The sequence below is a fragment of the Saccopteryx leptura genome, chromosome 3, assembly GCF_036850995.1.
Source record: "Saccopteryx leptura isolate mSacLep1 chromosome 3, mSacLep1_pri_phased_curated, whole genome shotgun sequence".
Classification (NCBI taxonomy): domain Eukaryota; kingdom Metazoa; phylum Chordata; class Mammalia; order Chiroptera; family Emballonuridae; genus Saccopteryx; species Saccopteryx leptura.
This window is the reverse complement of record NC_089505.1, coordinates 151,843,052-151,861,201: the sequence shown is the minus strand read 5'-3', so window position 1 is coordinate 151,861,201 and position 18,150 is coordinate 151,843,052. Positions and strand designations below refer to the sequence as shown.

At 42.0% G+C, this 18,150-nt stretch overlaps 1 protein-coding gene across 3 annotated transcripts in view; it reads right to left on the bottom strand.

Annotated features, from left to right (window-relative positions):
* Nucleotides 1-10,405, bottom strand: part of AK5 (adenylate kinase 5) — a 241,717-nt gene extending 231,312 nt beyond the window's left edge. For all 3 annotated transcript variants that reach the window (XM_066376595.1, XM_066376596.1, XM_066376597.1), the window contains exons 1-2: nucleotides 9,994-10,405; nucleotides 4,856-5,042 (exon numbers count right to left, since the gene is read on the bottom strand). In XM_066376595.1, the coding sequence (XP_066232692.1) occupies nucleotides 4,856-5,042; nucleotides 9,994-10,053 (247 nt within the window). In that variant the 5' untranslated portion in view covers nucleotides 10,054-10,405. The remainder of the gene's footprint in view (nucleotides 1-4,855; nucleotides 5,043-9,993) is intronic.
* Between the last annotated feature and the right edge of the window lie 7,745 nt (nucleotides 10,406-18,150).

Here is an 18,150-nt window from a genome sequence, read left to right as displayed (position 1 = left end):
TATTGTTGTTCTAATATCTTTGAGCATCCTAACAATCGTTATTTTAAACTCTGCATCTGGTAATTTGGTTATATCTGACTCATTCAGGTCCTTTTCTGGGGATTTCTCTTGATTCATTTGTGTTGCATTTCTCTGCCTTCTCATTTTGTCTGTGTAAAAGAAGGTTTTTGGCCACTGGAGTCCACTGGGTATGGCTTCTGTGTTCCCTAGGTATGATCTGTCAGCAGGCCCGCCACCCCTTTGCTGTTGCTGCCTAGGGCGTTTGGGTATGGGCGTTGCCAGTGCCTGCCCACTGGGGCTGTTGCTGTGGTTTCTGCCTCTCCTTCATGAGAGTGGCTGTGATCATGTGCTCGGGTGTACAAGTCTATGTGGCCTTGGCTTTTGCCCCGCCCCCGCGGGTGGCGTTATGCTCAGCCCTGAGGGCAGGGGTGAGCACCTTTGCTCAGCTGCAGGTCACCACCTGATTCCGGGCTTTCACCCCACCCTTGCAGGAGGAGCCCACTCGTGGGATGGCTGCAAGCCTTGGCTCCACAGGCCAGGCGGGACTGCATGCCCACACTCCATAGTGGGACTCTGCCTGTTCTGTGCTTTTGGCTCTACCCCAGCAGGAGGAGCCGGCTCCCAAGTCAGGCCACAAGCCTTGGTTCCACAGGTGGAACAGGACTGTGCTCCTGCACCCTTGCTCAAGGGCGGGTCTCTGCCCCTTCCGGGGCTCCTGCACTTCCCCCACAGGCTGGATTGCAGGCAACCTGCAGCTGGGCTTGACCACTTTCACACATCCCCTCCTCCCCAGCCGGGCAAGATTGAGCTTACACCTGGGTCTCAGTGGCGGCCAGCCAGCTTCCACCCTTGCCGACAGAGCCGCGCTTCCACATCCCGCTGTTGCCCGCCCTCAGGCGAGACCTCAGCCGTGTGTGTGGGGGCGCTGCAGCTCAGTCCCTAAGACTCAATACTATAGTCCCGAAAGCTCCCTCCTTCTAAGCAACACTGCTCTGTGTGCCGCAGGAGAGCTTGTTTGGCTGGTGTCCTGCTTCCCTTTGCTGGTATTGCAAATATTCACTTCAGATTTGGGGAGTGACTTGACCCAGGGGTTAAGGTGGCTGTCCCTCAAAATGTTTCTCCCTGTGCCTCCTAGATTACACTCTCTTCTTGCTACTCCAGTCCTCTACTCTCTCCCTGTCCCCTGGAGCCTCTGGTGAGTGGTTGTGAGAGAGGTTTTCTGCGCGGTCCCTCTAAGAAGAATCCTGGGTCTGAGAAATCAGTCTCTTTCTCACAAACAGTATCCTGTCTTGTTTCCAGCTAAATACTGTCCATACGCCTCTTCTAGGCTCTGGGGCAGCAGGCTGGGGCTTTGTTCCTGGGACTCAGGACCCTCCCCTCTCTGCTAAACTCACTTCCTGCCACATGAGTTTCTCCCAGCTGCTGTTCGCTCTGGGGAGCTGAGCCGCCCTCTCTGCATTTCCGCTTTTCCTACAAGTTTCAGTGTGGCTTCTTCAGTGTTCCGTGGTTGAAGAGTCCTCTTAGTTTAGTCCAAAGTTGGTTTTTCCAGATGATGGTTCTTAAAATTAGTTTGTAATCCACTTTGGTTCTGGGAGGTGGAAGTTGGTACGTCCGCCTACTCCATCGCCATCTTGTCTCTCCTTATTATTTTTTTAATGCCTGCCTTTATTGCTAGACTGTAAGATCCATGGGGACAGGTGCCATGTTTGTTCTTTTTTAGTGACTATAAACTCAGTTCTAAAAGAATGTTTGACACATAGTACTCAATAAATGAGTATTTTAACTGACTCACTAACTGACTTCATGAAAATAGGAAAAGAAGGAGTGCTGGTTTTGGATCAAATATGGTATGCTTGTATGTTTGGTTTTAGCTATGTTGAGTACATGATGACAATGAGTTTAGAAGAGAAGCTCTATGTACATTTGAAGCTATGAGACTAGAACACTTATTCTCTAGCAATTATTTGTTGAATTGTATACATGTAGCAAAAACAAAAAAATACAAGTGTTGGTCAGTTTGCTCAGTGGTAGAGCGTCGGCCCTGTGTGTGGAAGTCCCGGGTTTGATTTCTAGCCAGGGCACACAGAAGTGCCCATCTACTTCTCCACCTTCCCCATATCCTTTCTCTCTACCTCTCCCTTCCCCTCCCACAACCAAGGCTCCATTGGAGCAAAGTTGGCCCAGGCGCTGAGGATGGCTCCATGGTCTCCACCTCAGGTGCTAGCATGGCTCCAGTTGCAACGGAACAATGCCTCAGATGGGCAGAGCATCGCCCCCTAGTGGTCATGCCAGGTGGATCCCAGTCAGGCATATGTAGGAGTCTGTTTCTCTGTCTCCCTGCTTCTTACTTCAGAAAAATACAAAAAGGAAAAAAAAACCAAAAAAAAATCCATGCTCATCTCACATTTATAGTAAAATGCCTTAAAGACTTGTCAACCAATAATTTATCCTTGCTTTTATCATATTTTTACTTAGGAAGGTACTTTGCTTAAATGATTAAAAAGTTTTAGTTCATGGAATAATTTTTCATAATTACATATTAGCATAGCTATGCCAATATTTTACCAAGAATGCACGAATCGCTTTTTATTCCTAGAAATAATTATAATGCTTTAAATTACAGCCCTGGCCAGGTAGCTCAGCTGGTTAGAGCATTGTCCAGATACACCAAAGTTGCAGGTTAGATCCCCAGCCAGGGTACATACAAGAATCAACCAGTGAATTCATGAATAAGTAGAACTACAAATCAATATTACTCTCTCTCTTTTCCTCTCTCTCCCCCTTTTGTCTCTCTCTCTGATATAAATCAATAAAAATTTAAATTACTGTGAAGTTAGCAATTTTGTTAAACTTAAAACCTATCCTATAAATTATAGCTAAAGCCTGTCAAGCACTAGGTATAGAGTATTTCATTAAATAATATTTTATTAGTAATGAACAAATCATTGTCTGTCTTTTAAAATATGTTGTAAAAAAAGAACAGTATGAAACAACATTCTTGTCACCACAGTAGATTGAAAGGTTCTATTTGATGATTAATTAAAAGGTCTCTGAGTGGGAATTCTGGTAAAGTATTTACAGGCACGGAGACTAAAATATATAATTTTAATTCTAATGAAAGTTAAATCTATGTTTCCCATTCCTGTTTTAGCTTCTCCTGCCTGATCAGGAGTTACAAACTGATCACCCATGAGCCCAATAGAGCCCATAGATGTGCTTTGTTTAGCTTGACATTGCCCCAAAACTTTTTCTTGCCTTTAGATAATGACTGTTCTCTCCAGTTCTGCCCTCAAGTTTGACCACAGTCCCCACCATTCTCTATTACATACTAGCCTGTCTGGCTTCCAAGTATAATCAACCTAAGTAACAGTATAAAATAGAGACAGATTTCGTTGTCTTGCAAAACCGTCACTTTATATAACTAGTCTGAGAGCAGCTTTTCAACTAAGACAATGTCAGATCTTCTTAGATTTAAATTTAAAAACATAAAAACATCTTAGAGTAAATCCAGTAATACCTGAGGTTTGTTAGTGCTTTAAGGTTTAGAAAGCAGTTCCCATATTTGTCTCACTTGACTTAACTAGGGCATGGGGCATATATTTAACATTGAGACAGATTCTACCAGTATGATGACACCCTGGGAAGTAAGTTAGCCATTTTGGAAATGTGTATGAACTCTCTTTAGATCCATGAAAACATCATTTTGCTCTCTGAAGCAGTAATTTACTACACAGTGTGCTGCAGCGGTAATTGGCTAAAGGTGCTATCTTGAGCTCCCAATCCCAAATCACCTACATAGTTATGATTCCTGCACCAACAGGAAAGGATTCTTCTCCTCTCTGGAGATGTTTCTGAGCAAGTATTATTTCTGCTTTCCCTCTCTGCTCGTGTTTCTTAAAATTAACACATTTGACTTTTCCCCACACTGCATTCAGATAAAATCTAAGTGGGTCATGACTAAGTAAGATAAACTAAGATTTATTTTCCTTTGTATTTATTGCAAATAGAATGACCTCCACTTCAAGTTCTGTTTTTATAGCGAAAGTCTTCATAGTACAGTTTTTGATAATGGCTTAAATTGGGAAAATATAATGATCTTGGCTACTGGGAAAGAATCAATTTTGCTTATTTTGATAGGAACTGATTCCATTTTGCATGTACTATACTATTATACTTCTCAAATTCATCTAGAGCCTCAAAGGCAGATTGGCTAATGCTGAACCACATAATTTAATAAGCACATATTTCAGAAAGCTATCAGAATACCACAAATTTCCTTTGGCAAACTCCACTTCTTAATTTTGCACCATTTCTAAAATTCTTACACATCTTCATGTTTTTTACTTCTATTATAGTACCCAAATGCCTAATGCAATGTATTGCATTCAGCAACTGCTTAATAAATCCTTGTTATATTAATATAAACTTTACATGCATTTATGCAGATGTATTCATATGAACTCTGAATTTGGAAACATTAATAAATCAAATATTTTCCCAGCTGATAGTAACTATCAATTTTGTCTGTCATCTACTCATTAATTTGGAAAAGTCTTATTTGCAATTTTAAGAACAATTAGTAATTTGCTAATGTAATTCATTTCACAAAATAATGAAGTCGGTAATAGAAAACTTCATTTATAGTGAAGTGCTGGACAATAGTATGCAATTTTGTTTATCTTATCATAGAGGTGACTAGAATTAGCGGAAAGAGATGAATCATGTTTCAAGGCCAAATATTCTTCCAATAGTTTAAAAACCTAATACATTAAATCATTGCCTACAGTCTATATGGCATATTTTAATTGAGAACTGCTATAACTAAAAATTGTCTATTATTCTGCATATACATTACCAGTTCGCAGGAAAGATCTCCGTGACTGTCCTCCATTGAGCGGAGGTAAGGTCTTCTTTTCCTGGCTGACAAATGTATCCCATTTCACCTTGTCACAGCCTCCTAGTTCCTTTACTTTCTGTAAACAACTTTCCAAGTACTCTACTGGGTCTTCAGGCTTAGAACACATCAATCCATTCAAAAGGCTCTGAAACACAACAAAATGTACCCACATACATTTTAAAACCAACTTTCTTAAAACAATGTATGACCCATCTCTAAATTTTGACTTGTTTTTGTTCTTTGCATTTGTTTTTTAATAAACAAAGTTGAAATTAGAATCTGATTAATTAAGATAAACCCTGAAATTCTTGACCAATTAGTATTTAGTTCAGCATTCCTTGCTTTTTAAACAATTCAGGCAACTATTTCATTTAAAATGGAACTGTTTTGTCAAAGTGAGGGAAAGTGCAGTGTGTAAAAATGCTCCAGTCCTTATTGTTCTCATTTCTATCCATTCTTAAACTCTCCGCACCTCATTTTCTTCCTGGTAAATTGGGAGTTACAATACCTATGTAAGATGGTTTTTTAAGAACTAAAAACTTAATATTTATAAACACATATTAAGTGCCTGGCACATAGTAAGTGCTCAATAAATGTTGTTGGTAGCTTTAGTTAATACTATTATCATTGTGAGATGTCTCCTGAACCCTCAGGTTGGCCTGTGGAATTCTTTTTCTGTGTTCCCAGGTACCCAGAAAAAAATCTTGCCTGTCATTTATACTGAAATCATTGGTTTATGTCAGTCTCCTTATTTAAACTATAAACCTTTCAACAACACAGTGCGGGTCTTATTTATTTTCCAATCTTCAGCTTCTGACTGTTTCTTTAGCACACAGTAGGTACATATTGAACAGTTTTCTAATTAGAAAAAACATTTCACTCAAAATATGAAGTCTGAGACTCAAAAAAAAGTGTTATTTGATTTATAATAAGTTACTATAATATCCACTGAGATTACCAAGGGGAGAAAAGCATGATCCTGTATTGCTTTTTCTGTTCCTGGTGTCTGATGTATATCACATGTATTAGTTTCTAAAAATGCTACAAATTTGAAAATGCTAACTCCTGGGAACTGGACTGGTGTACAAAATACTTTCCTTTAGACCAGGGGTCCCCAAACTACGGCCCGCGGGCCGCATGCGGCCCCCGAGGCCATTTATCTGGCTCCCTCCGCACTTCCGGAAGGGGCACCTCTTTCATTGGTGGTCAGTGAGAGGAACACAGTTCCCATTGAAATACTGGTCAGTTTGTTGATTTAAATTTACTTGCTCTTTATTTTAAATATTGTATTTGTTCCCGTTTTATTTTTTTACTTTAAAATAAGATATGTGCAGTATGCATAGGAATTTGTTCATAGTTTTTTTTATATAATCCGGCCCTCCAACGGTCTGAGGGACAGTGAACTGGCCCCCTGTGTAAAAAGTTTGGGGACCCCTGCTTTAGACTTTAGAGTATTTAATGGAAAGACAATTGGGGATTATTATGACCGATGTATATTATGAATGAACAAAACAAACAAACACCTTTTAAAAGGCTTACATTTTTCTTAATTACAGTGTTCCATTTTCAAATTATTCTTGTGAAATTTGCTCAAAATGATAAGCAATTCTTCCTAAGTACATTTGTTCTCTGAAACCCTAAATTGTGCGGGCTAGAGTCCTCAATCAAAAAAGTTCAACTGTAGATGGAGGGAAAAAACTAACTTCAGCGTCCACATGCAGTTTGTGTGTCAAAATCTGTGACACACACACACACACACAAACACACTGCGTTTACCTTTCCACATTCCACTATGTTAATATAGTTAACTCTGTGGCAGTGCTCACTCTGTGGCAAACACACATTAGCTTATCCAATACATTCTCAACCTTATGCAGCCTTATTATTCTCATTTTATAGGTTAAAAAAATCAGGGCTCGGCTCTGGCCGGTTGGCTCAGCGGTAGAGCGTCGGCCTGGCGGTCGGGGGACCCTGGTTCGATTCCCGGCCAGGGCACATAGGAGAAGCGCCCATTTGCTTCTCCACCCCCCCCCTCCTTCCTCTCTGTCTCTCTCTTCCCCTCCCGCAGCCAAGGCTCCATTGGAGCAAAGATGGCCCGGGCGCTGGGGATGGCTCCTTGGCCTCTGCCCCAGGCACTAGAGTGGCTCTGGTCGTGGCAGAGCATCGCCCCCTGGTGGGCAGAGCGTCGTCCCTGGTGGGCATGCCGGGTGGATCCCCGTCAGGCGCATGCGGGAGTCTGTCTGACTGTCTCTCTCCGTTTCCAGCTTCAGAAAAATACAAAAAAAAAAAAAAAAAAAAAAAAAAATCAGGGCTCAGTTCAGTAAACTGATCAAGGTTCCTCATATAGAAACTCATAGGCCCAGGATTCCAACTCAATGTTTCTGACTCAAAAACCCATGTAGTTCTCTCTTTATGTCTTACAAAAATATAATATGGGATGAAAAAAAGATGCCAGATTATCTGTGACCCATGCATAATCCAACTACAATATGAATCATTCAAGATTTGGTCTTTTATTTTTTTAATCCTTATTATTGCCTAAAATAATGGGTAAACATACTCAATGAAGTGTTTTTTGTTTTTATACTAGAAAATACGTATTTCCAACCTCTTTAAACAGAACTGATTCCCCGAAGGGTTTGATTTTAGAAGGGGTGGGGAATGAGTTCTACTCCTTCATGGATAATTTAAATACTTTCTTTTAGTAGCTAGCTACCATCGCAGATCCAAGATAACCAGCAAGCTTTATTACTCAGTCTCTTTGAGTTAATTGTTTGATATATACCTAATTGTTGAACTTTGGTACCTAGAAACTCTGCATACCTATATTGTGGTTTTGAGACAGAACATCCATTGAGGAAACTCAAAGCATTTGGTTTTGCTGTCTACACTCATCACATGGAGAAGTGCCAGGCTTCTCTCACTGCTGTGCACAACACATTCTTTGGAGGTCACCAGTGTTCACTTTCCACCTTCCACTGTCCAGGACTGCATTTAAGTACAATGTATGACTGCATTTGTCCTACGTGAGTTTACTTCCTCTTCTGGGTGTGCACTATCTTAGAACATCCCATTCATATGCAGAAAGGACAAGCAACAAAAAGCATAATGCCCAAACAACAACAGCACCCCTGCCCTAATTCACTTGCATACACAGTGTAGATTTTCATGAACTATTAAAATTCTCTGTGGTTACCTTCCACCAAAGATGCTTTTCCACCAAAGAGGAAAAACAGTACACACATTTATTTATAAAAAAAAAAGATGTACTATTAAGAAACATTTTATATCAGATGAGTCTCCTGCAGATGTTTCTAGTTATTCTTTTATAAATGTAGGAATAAAATTGATCTCAATGGTAGTATATATGACAAAAACCTTCAACTCTTCATCTCCACATTTACTTTTTCAAAGTTAAAAAAAAGATAAAAGAAAAACTCTTAACAAGAAGCCTACAGCCTGACCAGGGGGTGGCGCAGTGGATACAGCGTCGGACTGGGATGCAGAGGACCCAGGTTCCAGACCTCGAGGTCGCCAGTTCGAGCAAGGGGTTACTGGGTCTGCTGAAGGCCCACGGTCAAGGCACATATGAGAAAGCAATCAATGAACAACTAAGGTGTCGCAATGAAAAACTGATGATTGATGCTTCTCATCTCTCTCCGTTCCTGTCTCTATCTATCCCTCTCTCTGACTCGCTCTCTATCTCTGTAAAAAAAAAAAAGTACAAGACCTGTCCTTATATTATAGGACACCTCCTGATTATTTTCAAGGATGAGTAACAGACTTACTAGATTTGGGGCTTCACATACCAGGCTTGTGCTAAGTGAGTGGTTTACCTGGAATAGTGGCTTCAGATGGACCTAAAAACTATGGCTTACAGAGATGAACCAAAAATAAATAAATAAACAAACAAATAACTGTTATGACAGCCCATTTTAAAGATGATTCAGAAAAACCAGGACAAAATTCTTTTCCCAAGTGGTGTTTTAAAAGTTCTTTTAACACAAGAAATCCCTTTAAACAGGAAAGGGCAACTCATCACCTTTGGTTTACTAAGTCTATAGTTATTATCTTTCAGAAATGGGAGGCAGGATTTTCAGTGAATGAATTTCCCCTTTCCGGGCTTGCTCTATGAAGCCTGGCTTGGTTCCATTCTTCTTTTTTTAACCTAAGCAAATACTTTCAAATTCAAATATGGAGAAAAGGAAAAGGAAGCAAAAACGATCCGCGACCGAGACTGTGGTTCAGACCTAACCAAGGTTCGTTTAGTTCCTCAAGCCTCCCCTTCCACTTTCTCCAAGTGTACCCCCACCCCGACCCCGACCCCCACTGCCCCGGCCCCTGTGCAGATGCTGCGGCGATTCGGCCTGAAGACAGAGCAACAGGAGACACGCCCGCCTTGCCGCTCCCCCTACGACCCGCATTCTCTAGGTGGGTTGGAGCGAGTGGCGAAAGCCGCGGCCGGGGAGGCGACCAAGAGAACTCTCCCTCCCAAGGCGACAGGAAACGTGCTCAGGAGTTCATTCACCGAAAGCGCAGAGCAGCTCTGGCTGCCTGCCACCCTGAAGGTAGCCCTACAATTCACGGGTTTGGATTTGCTTTTGCATCTTCATCCCTCTCCTCCAAGCTGTCCCTGGCTAGGGCTGCTTTCATCCACACTTCCCTTTCACCGCGGGGAACCCGACTCTCAGCGCACAGAGGGGTTCGGACTCTTGACCCCCCAGTTTCGAAACCTAACTCGTTCCTGGGCGCCAGTGTACACACCTGGCCGGGCCCCGGTCTCCAGAGAGCGCGGCCACTGCTGCCTGTAGCCCACCCTGGCTGTCCACTTCCGAGCAGTGCACCCTGCTTCTAGAACCCGCTGGAAGACTGAAACTTGATCTGGGAGATGCGGGCTTCTGAGCTCGGCCACCGGATAAGAACCCTGGCACCCCCCAGGAAAGGCGGCTAGCCCCGGGCGAGCTTCTGCTAGTCCTCCACTTCTGTGCCCCACGTCGACAAGGTGGGACAGGGCGCGGCTTCCTCACCCCGAACCCCGAGATGCACTCTCCCGGTCCTCCCAATCCTCCGCTTCCCGATCAGCCTTAGCATCCTACCTCGAAAAGCAGAGGGATTTCCCTCCGGGCCAGATACTCCTTGGCATCGTTGGTGTTCATGGCTGTGCCGCGCGCGCCTTGGGCGCAGGCGGGGAGGCCCCCAGGATGCGGTGACCTGGGCTGGGGCTTGCCGGGTCGCGCTGAGCGCTGTGCAGACCCCGCAGTCACGCGCAAGCACGCGCTCAGCTCTGCCTTCCCAGGCCAGGACCCCCCTCTTCCTCTCCCCTGGGGCTGTGGTCCCCGCGGTCCCGCCGCCCCCGCACCCGGGCTGCGGGCTGGGAGCAGAGGCTTCCCGGGCTCCCAGGCAGCGCGGCTGCCAGAGGAGGGGCGGAGGGAGTGGAGGAGGGAAGACAGAGCGGCGGAGGCAAGGTAGCAGCCCGGCCGCCTCTCTGGCTCCGCGCGCGGCGCTCTGCTCCTTCTCGAACCCAGTCTGCCACTGCGGTCATTCACGCTGCGCCGCGGGCGCCGGCTGCGGGGGTGGGTACCCGCGTGCGCTGGGGGCTCGCGGTCACACCCCTTCCTGCCCCCCTGGGGAGGCAGCAACCTCACACCAGGTGTCCGCAGGAACAGAGTGGAGGGCTCTTAGGAACTTGCGACCTTTTCGCTTCTTAGGACCTTTGTCTCCACACCCCCTCACACAGACCATCCACACCCCATCGTTACTCACGTGTCCCTAAGGAACTCCCAGGAAGAAACCTAATTGTCACCGAATATGTTATTTATTTCTAAGATTGTGATCTTTCATAATAGGAAGCTGGGAGTCAGAAGGAAGGGTTAGTTCTTGGGTATTTCTATCCTTCAGGAAAGTTTTGCTAACTGGTTTCGAATTTTTTTCTTGTCAGTGTCACAAATCCTGACAAATTTCAGTAGATGGCCTTAGAGTAGCCCAAAATCTTCATTAAGAGAAGTATTAGTAAGTAGCCAAGTAGTAAATTATCTCCATAAAGGGGAATGGGAAGGTAGAGAAGTGGGTGGTAATGGACAACTAGAAACGGCTGAAATTGGAACCGTGACTAGTAGGTGGGTGGGTGGCATCATTAATTAAACCTGAAGAGTATGCACTCAGTGGGCTGTCAGTGCACCCCGGGGTGAGGATGGGTATCTGCAAGAAGGCAGCAATGTGGGGAAGGGATCTTCTTATACAGACCATTTTCTTCCCCAACCTCCTAGGATGACTCATTTCCTCTCTTAAGATATCTTTTCATTGACTGAAAGATAGTCCATGCCACCCTGTGAATATGATTTTTTTAACTGTGTACAAGGCTTGACTCTGTGGAAGGGTCTGTGAGAGAAAAAGAGTCCCTGTTGGTAACTGACATCTGGGGTCTGGCCAGAGGGAGGAGCAACACTGCAACTGTTTCCAAAAATCAGCGTCTGAATGTCCATTTCAAGTTCCTCTTTGCAGATTTTTCCTTGGTTCTATTTCTTCTCAAACAAACATCTGCTTCTCAAGCCTCTATAGCTGCGGTGTTGTTTTACCCAAGGGAGCAGAGTCAATAATTAATTGAGTTTTGTAAAGTAACTGAAGTTTTTCTGAGAATGTGTGAGAGAAACCATGTGTCACATGGTAAGTCTTAAGGAAGGCAGGTGTTCCGGTTCCAGGGAAATTGGTTTCTGCCCTCAGAATATGCCACATCACTTACAGTCCCAGCTTTCATTTCTTTTTTATGGTCATAGTGAAAGCACTGTCTCTTCCCTACGCTACAGTGCTTGAAAAGAACCCGTGCCCATGGCATGAAGGTTTACTTTGTGAACAGGAACAGCTGAAGTGAAGCACCTAGGACTGAAGAGGCCACTTTCTGCAGTACCTTTCAAGGTCATTCTTTACAGAAAAGAATCTGGCAGAGCTCAGCTTACATCCTCCCTCCGGGGGAGGAATGTGTCTTGAATGGATACATGATTCTAAATGCACCTTAGTATTGACAAGCAAGGATGGCACCTTGATTGTATAAAGAGAAAGATAAGAAAGACCTAATTGCACTAAATAGTGTAGATAGCCTGAAACACACAGTAACTGGAGATGTGGCAGGGTTTTCAGGTAGCCTTATGTACTGACAATCAGTACTTGGTGTGTTTCAGATGTACAAAAGAGGCAAGATGTTCATAATTACTTTGCAAAGGGAGCGGTGGCCTGGTGGAGAAGGGCTACATGATGCTTACAAGCCAGGCTGATGGTTAGGAGAAGATAGAAAAAGGACAAAGAACAGCAAATATATCCTTGCTATGAGAAAGCTGGCCCATTATTCCCTGATATAAAGTGCTAAGGACGGATATACGTATAAAGGATTCATGGACCTTTGCCCTTTGTTTGCTTGCTGACAAATCGAGATGATTGTTGCATGTCTGGTGTCTTCACATAGAATCTCTTCTGCTCCAACAGTGGGAGAGTGACTAAGACAGACATGATTCCTGCTGTCCAGGAACTGACATTTCCCTGGGGAGTGTGTGTAACAAGTGCAGATGGATGATCAGCAAGTGAAAATATTCATAGGCAACATCACATAGAGATAAATGAAAGGCAAATTATTAAAAATACCCTCCCCCCCCCAAAGACTTAAGCCAGAACATAGCAGATAGTGATTAATTTAATCAAAAAATCAACCAGATGTAAGTGTTGATTTGAAGCAAGGAGGCAGGGAGTTCAGATTTGTTTGCTGTAAGTAGCAGAGGAAATGGGAATGGGGATAACCACTGGGACAATAACTAGAACTTCCCAAAGATGCAGACATCCTTAAGGAAGAGGCTGTTGGTGGGAATGTTTCTCTGGATGATTGCTAAAGAGGGCTTGCTGCTGACGTACAACCTACGTCCTAACAAAGGGTTGAACCTGCTCTGTCTCTATTAATCAAGTGTCTGTGGCTGCGACCATTTGCTCATCCACACAAAGAAGGCTCAAGGGTCTATACCCAGGACAGCACTTCCCAAACCCCACAGATGGCTGGAGCCTATGCTTATAGATAACCTCATCCATTCCTAACAGATATTTATGCCATCTATAATTTAACTGTGGCGAGATTAACTATAGAAAATTTTAGCAGTAAAGTGCAAAATATTTATCATGCTGCAGTTCCTTGCTCCAGGAAAGGAGCCTAATGGGATCAGCCATAGGCTCTAGTGCAGTTGATAGTAATGACACGATCATAAGTTTGGCCACAGTACAAGGTAAAAATATATTGAGTGTTTGTCATAAGTCACACACTGTTTTTAAACAATTTATAAAGTATATTACATATTTATATATATCATAATTAATTCTTTATCTGTAAGATATGTATTATTCTCACTGTATAAGTACAATAACTCAGACTCAGAGAGTCTAATTTCAAGGTAATATTAATACTGTAGTGTCAGTCCAACTGCAAAACCCTATGCATCCTCATCCTTTTGGACATCATCATCATAATGCCTTTCAAGTTTACAAAGCCCTGCAACAATATTTGCTTTGTTCCTTTCAGTGTTTTCTAAGGGTCCTTCCATTCTTCCTTTGCTATTTTCTTCTTTCCTTTTTTTTCAGGAGATACCATTTCATATTTGGGTTGTGTATGTTTATTGAAACATAAGCACAGCAAAATGTGTATAAGAACAAGTATATCTTAGCCCTGGCCGGATAGCTTGGTTGGTTAGAGCACTGTCACAAGCGCAGAGGTTGCTGGTTTGATGCCCGGTCAGGGCACATACAAGAATAGGTCGATGTTCTTGTCTCTCTAATCTCTTTCGCTTCTTTTTTTCCTAAAAATCAACGAATAAATATTTTTTGAAAGAACAAATTTATCTCAGTAGATTTTCAAATTGCTCAAGGTCCTTTTCTGTTTGAAAGTTTTGGCTTGGTTCAGAGGTTAAACAGACAACACAACATTCTTATTTATTGAATTCTTGAGTGTTAACTTTTTCTCACTGAGAGCAAAAAACCAGTATCACCCTCCTCATTATTCTGTTTCTCTCAGTAGTTGACAACGTACTGAGCCATTTTTATTCTTGGAAATTTTAAAATATTTTGTTTACCCAAATATATAAATCCTTCCATATGTATGTGTATTTTCCTGATAAATATGCCACTTATTTACATGCATCCTTTTTAAAAGGTCTTTCTGAGGCTTTTACTTTTTTGTATGGGTGTGAGAGAGAGACAGACAGAAAGGGAGAGAGATGAGAAGCATCAACTCGTATTTGTAGCACCTTAGTTAGTCATTGATTTGCTTTTTCATATGTGCCTTGACCAGGGGGCTCCAGCTGAGCCAGTGACCCCTTGGTCAAGCCAATGACCTTGGGCTTCAAGCCAGCAACCTTTGGGCTCAAGCCAGTGACCATGGGGTCATGTCTATGATCCCATGCTCAAACTGGAGACCATGTGCTTATGCTGGTGAGCCTATGCTCAAGCCAGCAACCTCAGGGCCTAAACCTGGGTTACCAGTGTCCCAGGCTGACTCTCTATCCACTGCACAACCGCCTGGTCAGGCAGGGTTTAACATTTTGTCAGGGTGTAGTCTACACACTTCTTGCTCTGTGAAAGCTGGGGTAAATGCATCCTAAAATAATGGTGTCTAACACAGTTTTTTAGCAAAAGAAGAATTTCCCTATGCTCTGTTTCCCCACACTGGCAGAGTAGCTGGGCCAGACTCTTGGATTCTGGATCTCAAAGACCTCTAGGAATTCTTGAGGTAAAGAGGGTTAGAGGTAAAAGATTTTAAACTCTCCCTTAATATCTGAAAACATTGGGAAATTTCCAAATATGTAATAACCTATACGGAGAACAGCTACGATTTAAAAAATCTTATTTATGTATCTATTTATTAACTAATACAGTCATTAATCAAACAATTATGAAATAACTTTTTAGGTACCAGGCCTATATTTGGAGCTGGGAATACAAAGAACAAGACTCAAGGGCTTCACTGTCCAGTAGAAAGAAATGGACTTATAATAATTAAGTACAGATAAACGTAATAATATGTTTTAATAATATGATAGAAGTAGATAGGTGGAGGAAGGCTGTTATGGTGTGAACACAAAGATATTTGATTCATATCAATAAGTATATGATAAAAAACACTTAGAAAGTTTTAAAAATAGACTTTCTTTCAATGTTTCTTCACCACTGCCCAAAAATTATTTGTTTTTTATCTGTTTTCCATTTCAGTCTCCACCCTCCAGATATACAGCTTTTCAGAAATATTATGATACATGTAATCACACACATTTGCACACTCTACATAATCACCTTTTAAAATGGCTTTCTGAGAGTTCACTGAGAAACTGTGACATAGCAACTTAACCATTCTCCTCTATGGCTACATGTTTTGGTTGCTTCCACTGTTATGCCACTGTAAGCAATTCTGGCGCTTATGCACAGAGAAGAACTCTGTGCATATTTTTTTACACTTTAAATTATTATTTAGAAAAATTTCCCAAAGTGGGTCACTAAATACAATGGAAATCGCATTTTATGGTTCTTGATTTATTTGTTAAATTTCCAGAAAGGTTTATTCCATTTATATAAAGTGACATAAGGCCTGACCAGGCGGTGGCGCAGTGGATAAGAGCGTCGGACTGAGATGTGGAAGACTCAGGTTCGAGACCCCAAGGTCGCCAGCTTCAGCGCAGGCTCATCTGGTTTGAGCAAGGTTCACCAGCTTGAGCCCAAGGTCACTGGCTTGAGCAAGGGGTCACTCAGTTTGCTGTAACACCACCTATCATGGCACATTTGAGAAATAATCAATGAACAACTAAGGAGCGGCAATGAAGAATTGATGTTTCTCATCTCTCCCCCTTCCTGTCTATCTGTCCCTATCTGTCCCTCTCTCTGACTCTCTTTGTCTCTGCCACAAAAATAAGTAAATAAATAAAGTGACATAAGCAAAATTTTGAGTGGTTGAGAGTTCCAGTTTTACTACACTCTCACTAATAAGGAATTGTATTTTTTATTCTTAATTTTGCCTTACTAAATTAAAATTACATATTGAAAAATTCCATCATAACTTGATTCTTTTTTTTTTTTTTTTGTATTTTTTCTGAAGCTGGAAACGGGGAGAGACAGTCAGACAGACTCCCACATGCGCCCGACCGGGATCCACCCAGAACGCCCACCAGGGGCGAAGCTCTGCCCACCAGGGGGCGATGCTCTGCCCCTCCAGGGCGTCGCTCTGCCGCAACCAGAGCCACTCTAGCGCCTGGGGCAGAGGCCAAGGAGCCATCCCCAGCGCCTGGGGCCATCTTTGCTCCAATGGAGCCTTGGCTGCGGGAGGGGAAGAGAGAGACAGAGAGGATGGAGGAGGGGGGTGGAGAATCAAATGGGCGCTTCTCCTATGTGCCCTGGCCGGGAATCGAACCCGGGTCCCCCACACGCCAGGCCGATGCTCTACCGCTGAGCCAACCGGCCAGGGCCCGTAACTTAATTCTTATCTACCTTGATAAGTCCTACTTTCTGTCATTTCTCTTCTAACTTGAGTCCTTTTCTTTATAACTCTTTTTTCTCCCATTATATATGTTGGTCTCCCATGATTATGCTTTTGTTTACGAGTTGATTGTAGCATTTGTCATATTCTGCCTTAAAACAGTTATCAGCACCTTTTAGAAGGAACTTATCCCTGTATCTGCCATAGTTCTCAGTGCAGTGTCTCATACATCATGAGGCCTAAGGTATGAAGCACTTTACCACATTGTCTCATTTAATTCACACAATAACTTGAACAAGGCATTATTTTATACTTTTAGAGAAGGAATCACAGATCACACCAATAAAATTGGCTGAAAAATATACACAAGAATCAATTCCAGATGGATTTCAGATCTAAGTACAAATAGTAAACGCTTTTAGAGGAAAACATAGAACATATTTGTGTCCAAGGAGTAGACTAATATTTCTTAGATTAAAGGTGTCATTAAAGGTATCTGTAATAAAAGAATAAATTATAAATCAGACTATATTAAATGAAAACGCACTCTGTTGACTAGGAGGAAATATTTGCCATACCTATATCTAATAAAGAGCTCAAATATATAAAGAACTTCTACATATCAATAAGAAAAAGACAATATAATAGAAAAATGGACAAAAGACAAGCAAATATTTCACAAATTTAAATTCAAATGGCTAATAAATATGTACAAGGCAATAATTTCATTATCAGGATTATGCAAATTAAATTATGTTATATGATCATATACCCACCAGAATGGTTAAATTGAAAAAAGAAAGCCAAAAGACAAAACTCAAAAATCAATGACAAAGAAAGTATCCTCATGGCAGTTAGGGAAAAGAAGAACATAAAATATAAAAGAAAGCCCATTAATTTATTATCAGACTTCTCAGCAGAAACTTTACAAGCCAGAAGAGAGTGGACCCAAACATTCAAAATAGTGAAAGAGAGGAATTACCAGCCAAGAATACTGTATCCATTAAAGTTATCCTTCAAACATCAAGGAGAAATAAACACTTTTACACACACACAGAAGCTGAGGGAATTTATCAAAGAAAACCCCCACTACAAAAAATACTCAAGGAGGTTATTTGATCAGCTATAAAGAACAAAACAAATTAAAACTATAAGTATAAGCTCCAACAAGGTCACAATAAAAACAAGGATAATCTATCAATAACATAAAAGGGGAAAGGATAAAGATCTACAGTAGCAAAGGAGGATGGAGTGCAGAAGCACTCTTAAGACAAAGGACTCTTGTATGTATGGATATTTTTCACTTAATAATCTAATGGTAATCACCCATAAAAGAACCACCACTAAAACACACAGCTTAAAAAAAAAAAGAAACAGGGGAAAGACTTATGGAATAACACCAAACAAAAACAACTGTCAGAAACAAAAAAGAGAAGAAACAAACAAGACACAGAACTACCAGAAAACAAAACATAAAATGGCTATAAAAAATCTTCAAGTGTCGATAATGACCCTAAATGTAAATGGACTGAACTCACCAATAAAGAGGCACAAAGTAGCAGATTGGATCAAAAAGCAAAACCCAACCATAAGCTGCCTTCAAGAGACACATCTAAGCTACAAGGACAAAATAGATTTAATGTGAAAGGTTGGAAAATAATTCTCCAAGCAAATAATATCCAAAGAAAAGCAGGTGTAGCCATACTCATATCTGACAATGCTGACTTAAAGAAACATAGATAACCAAAGATAAAGATGGACATTT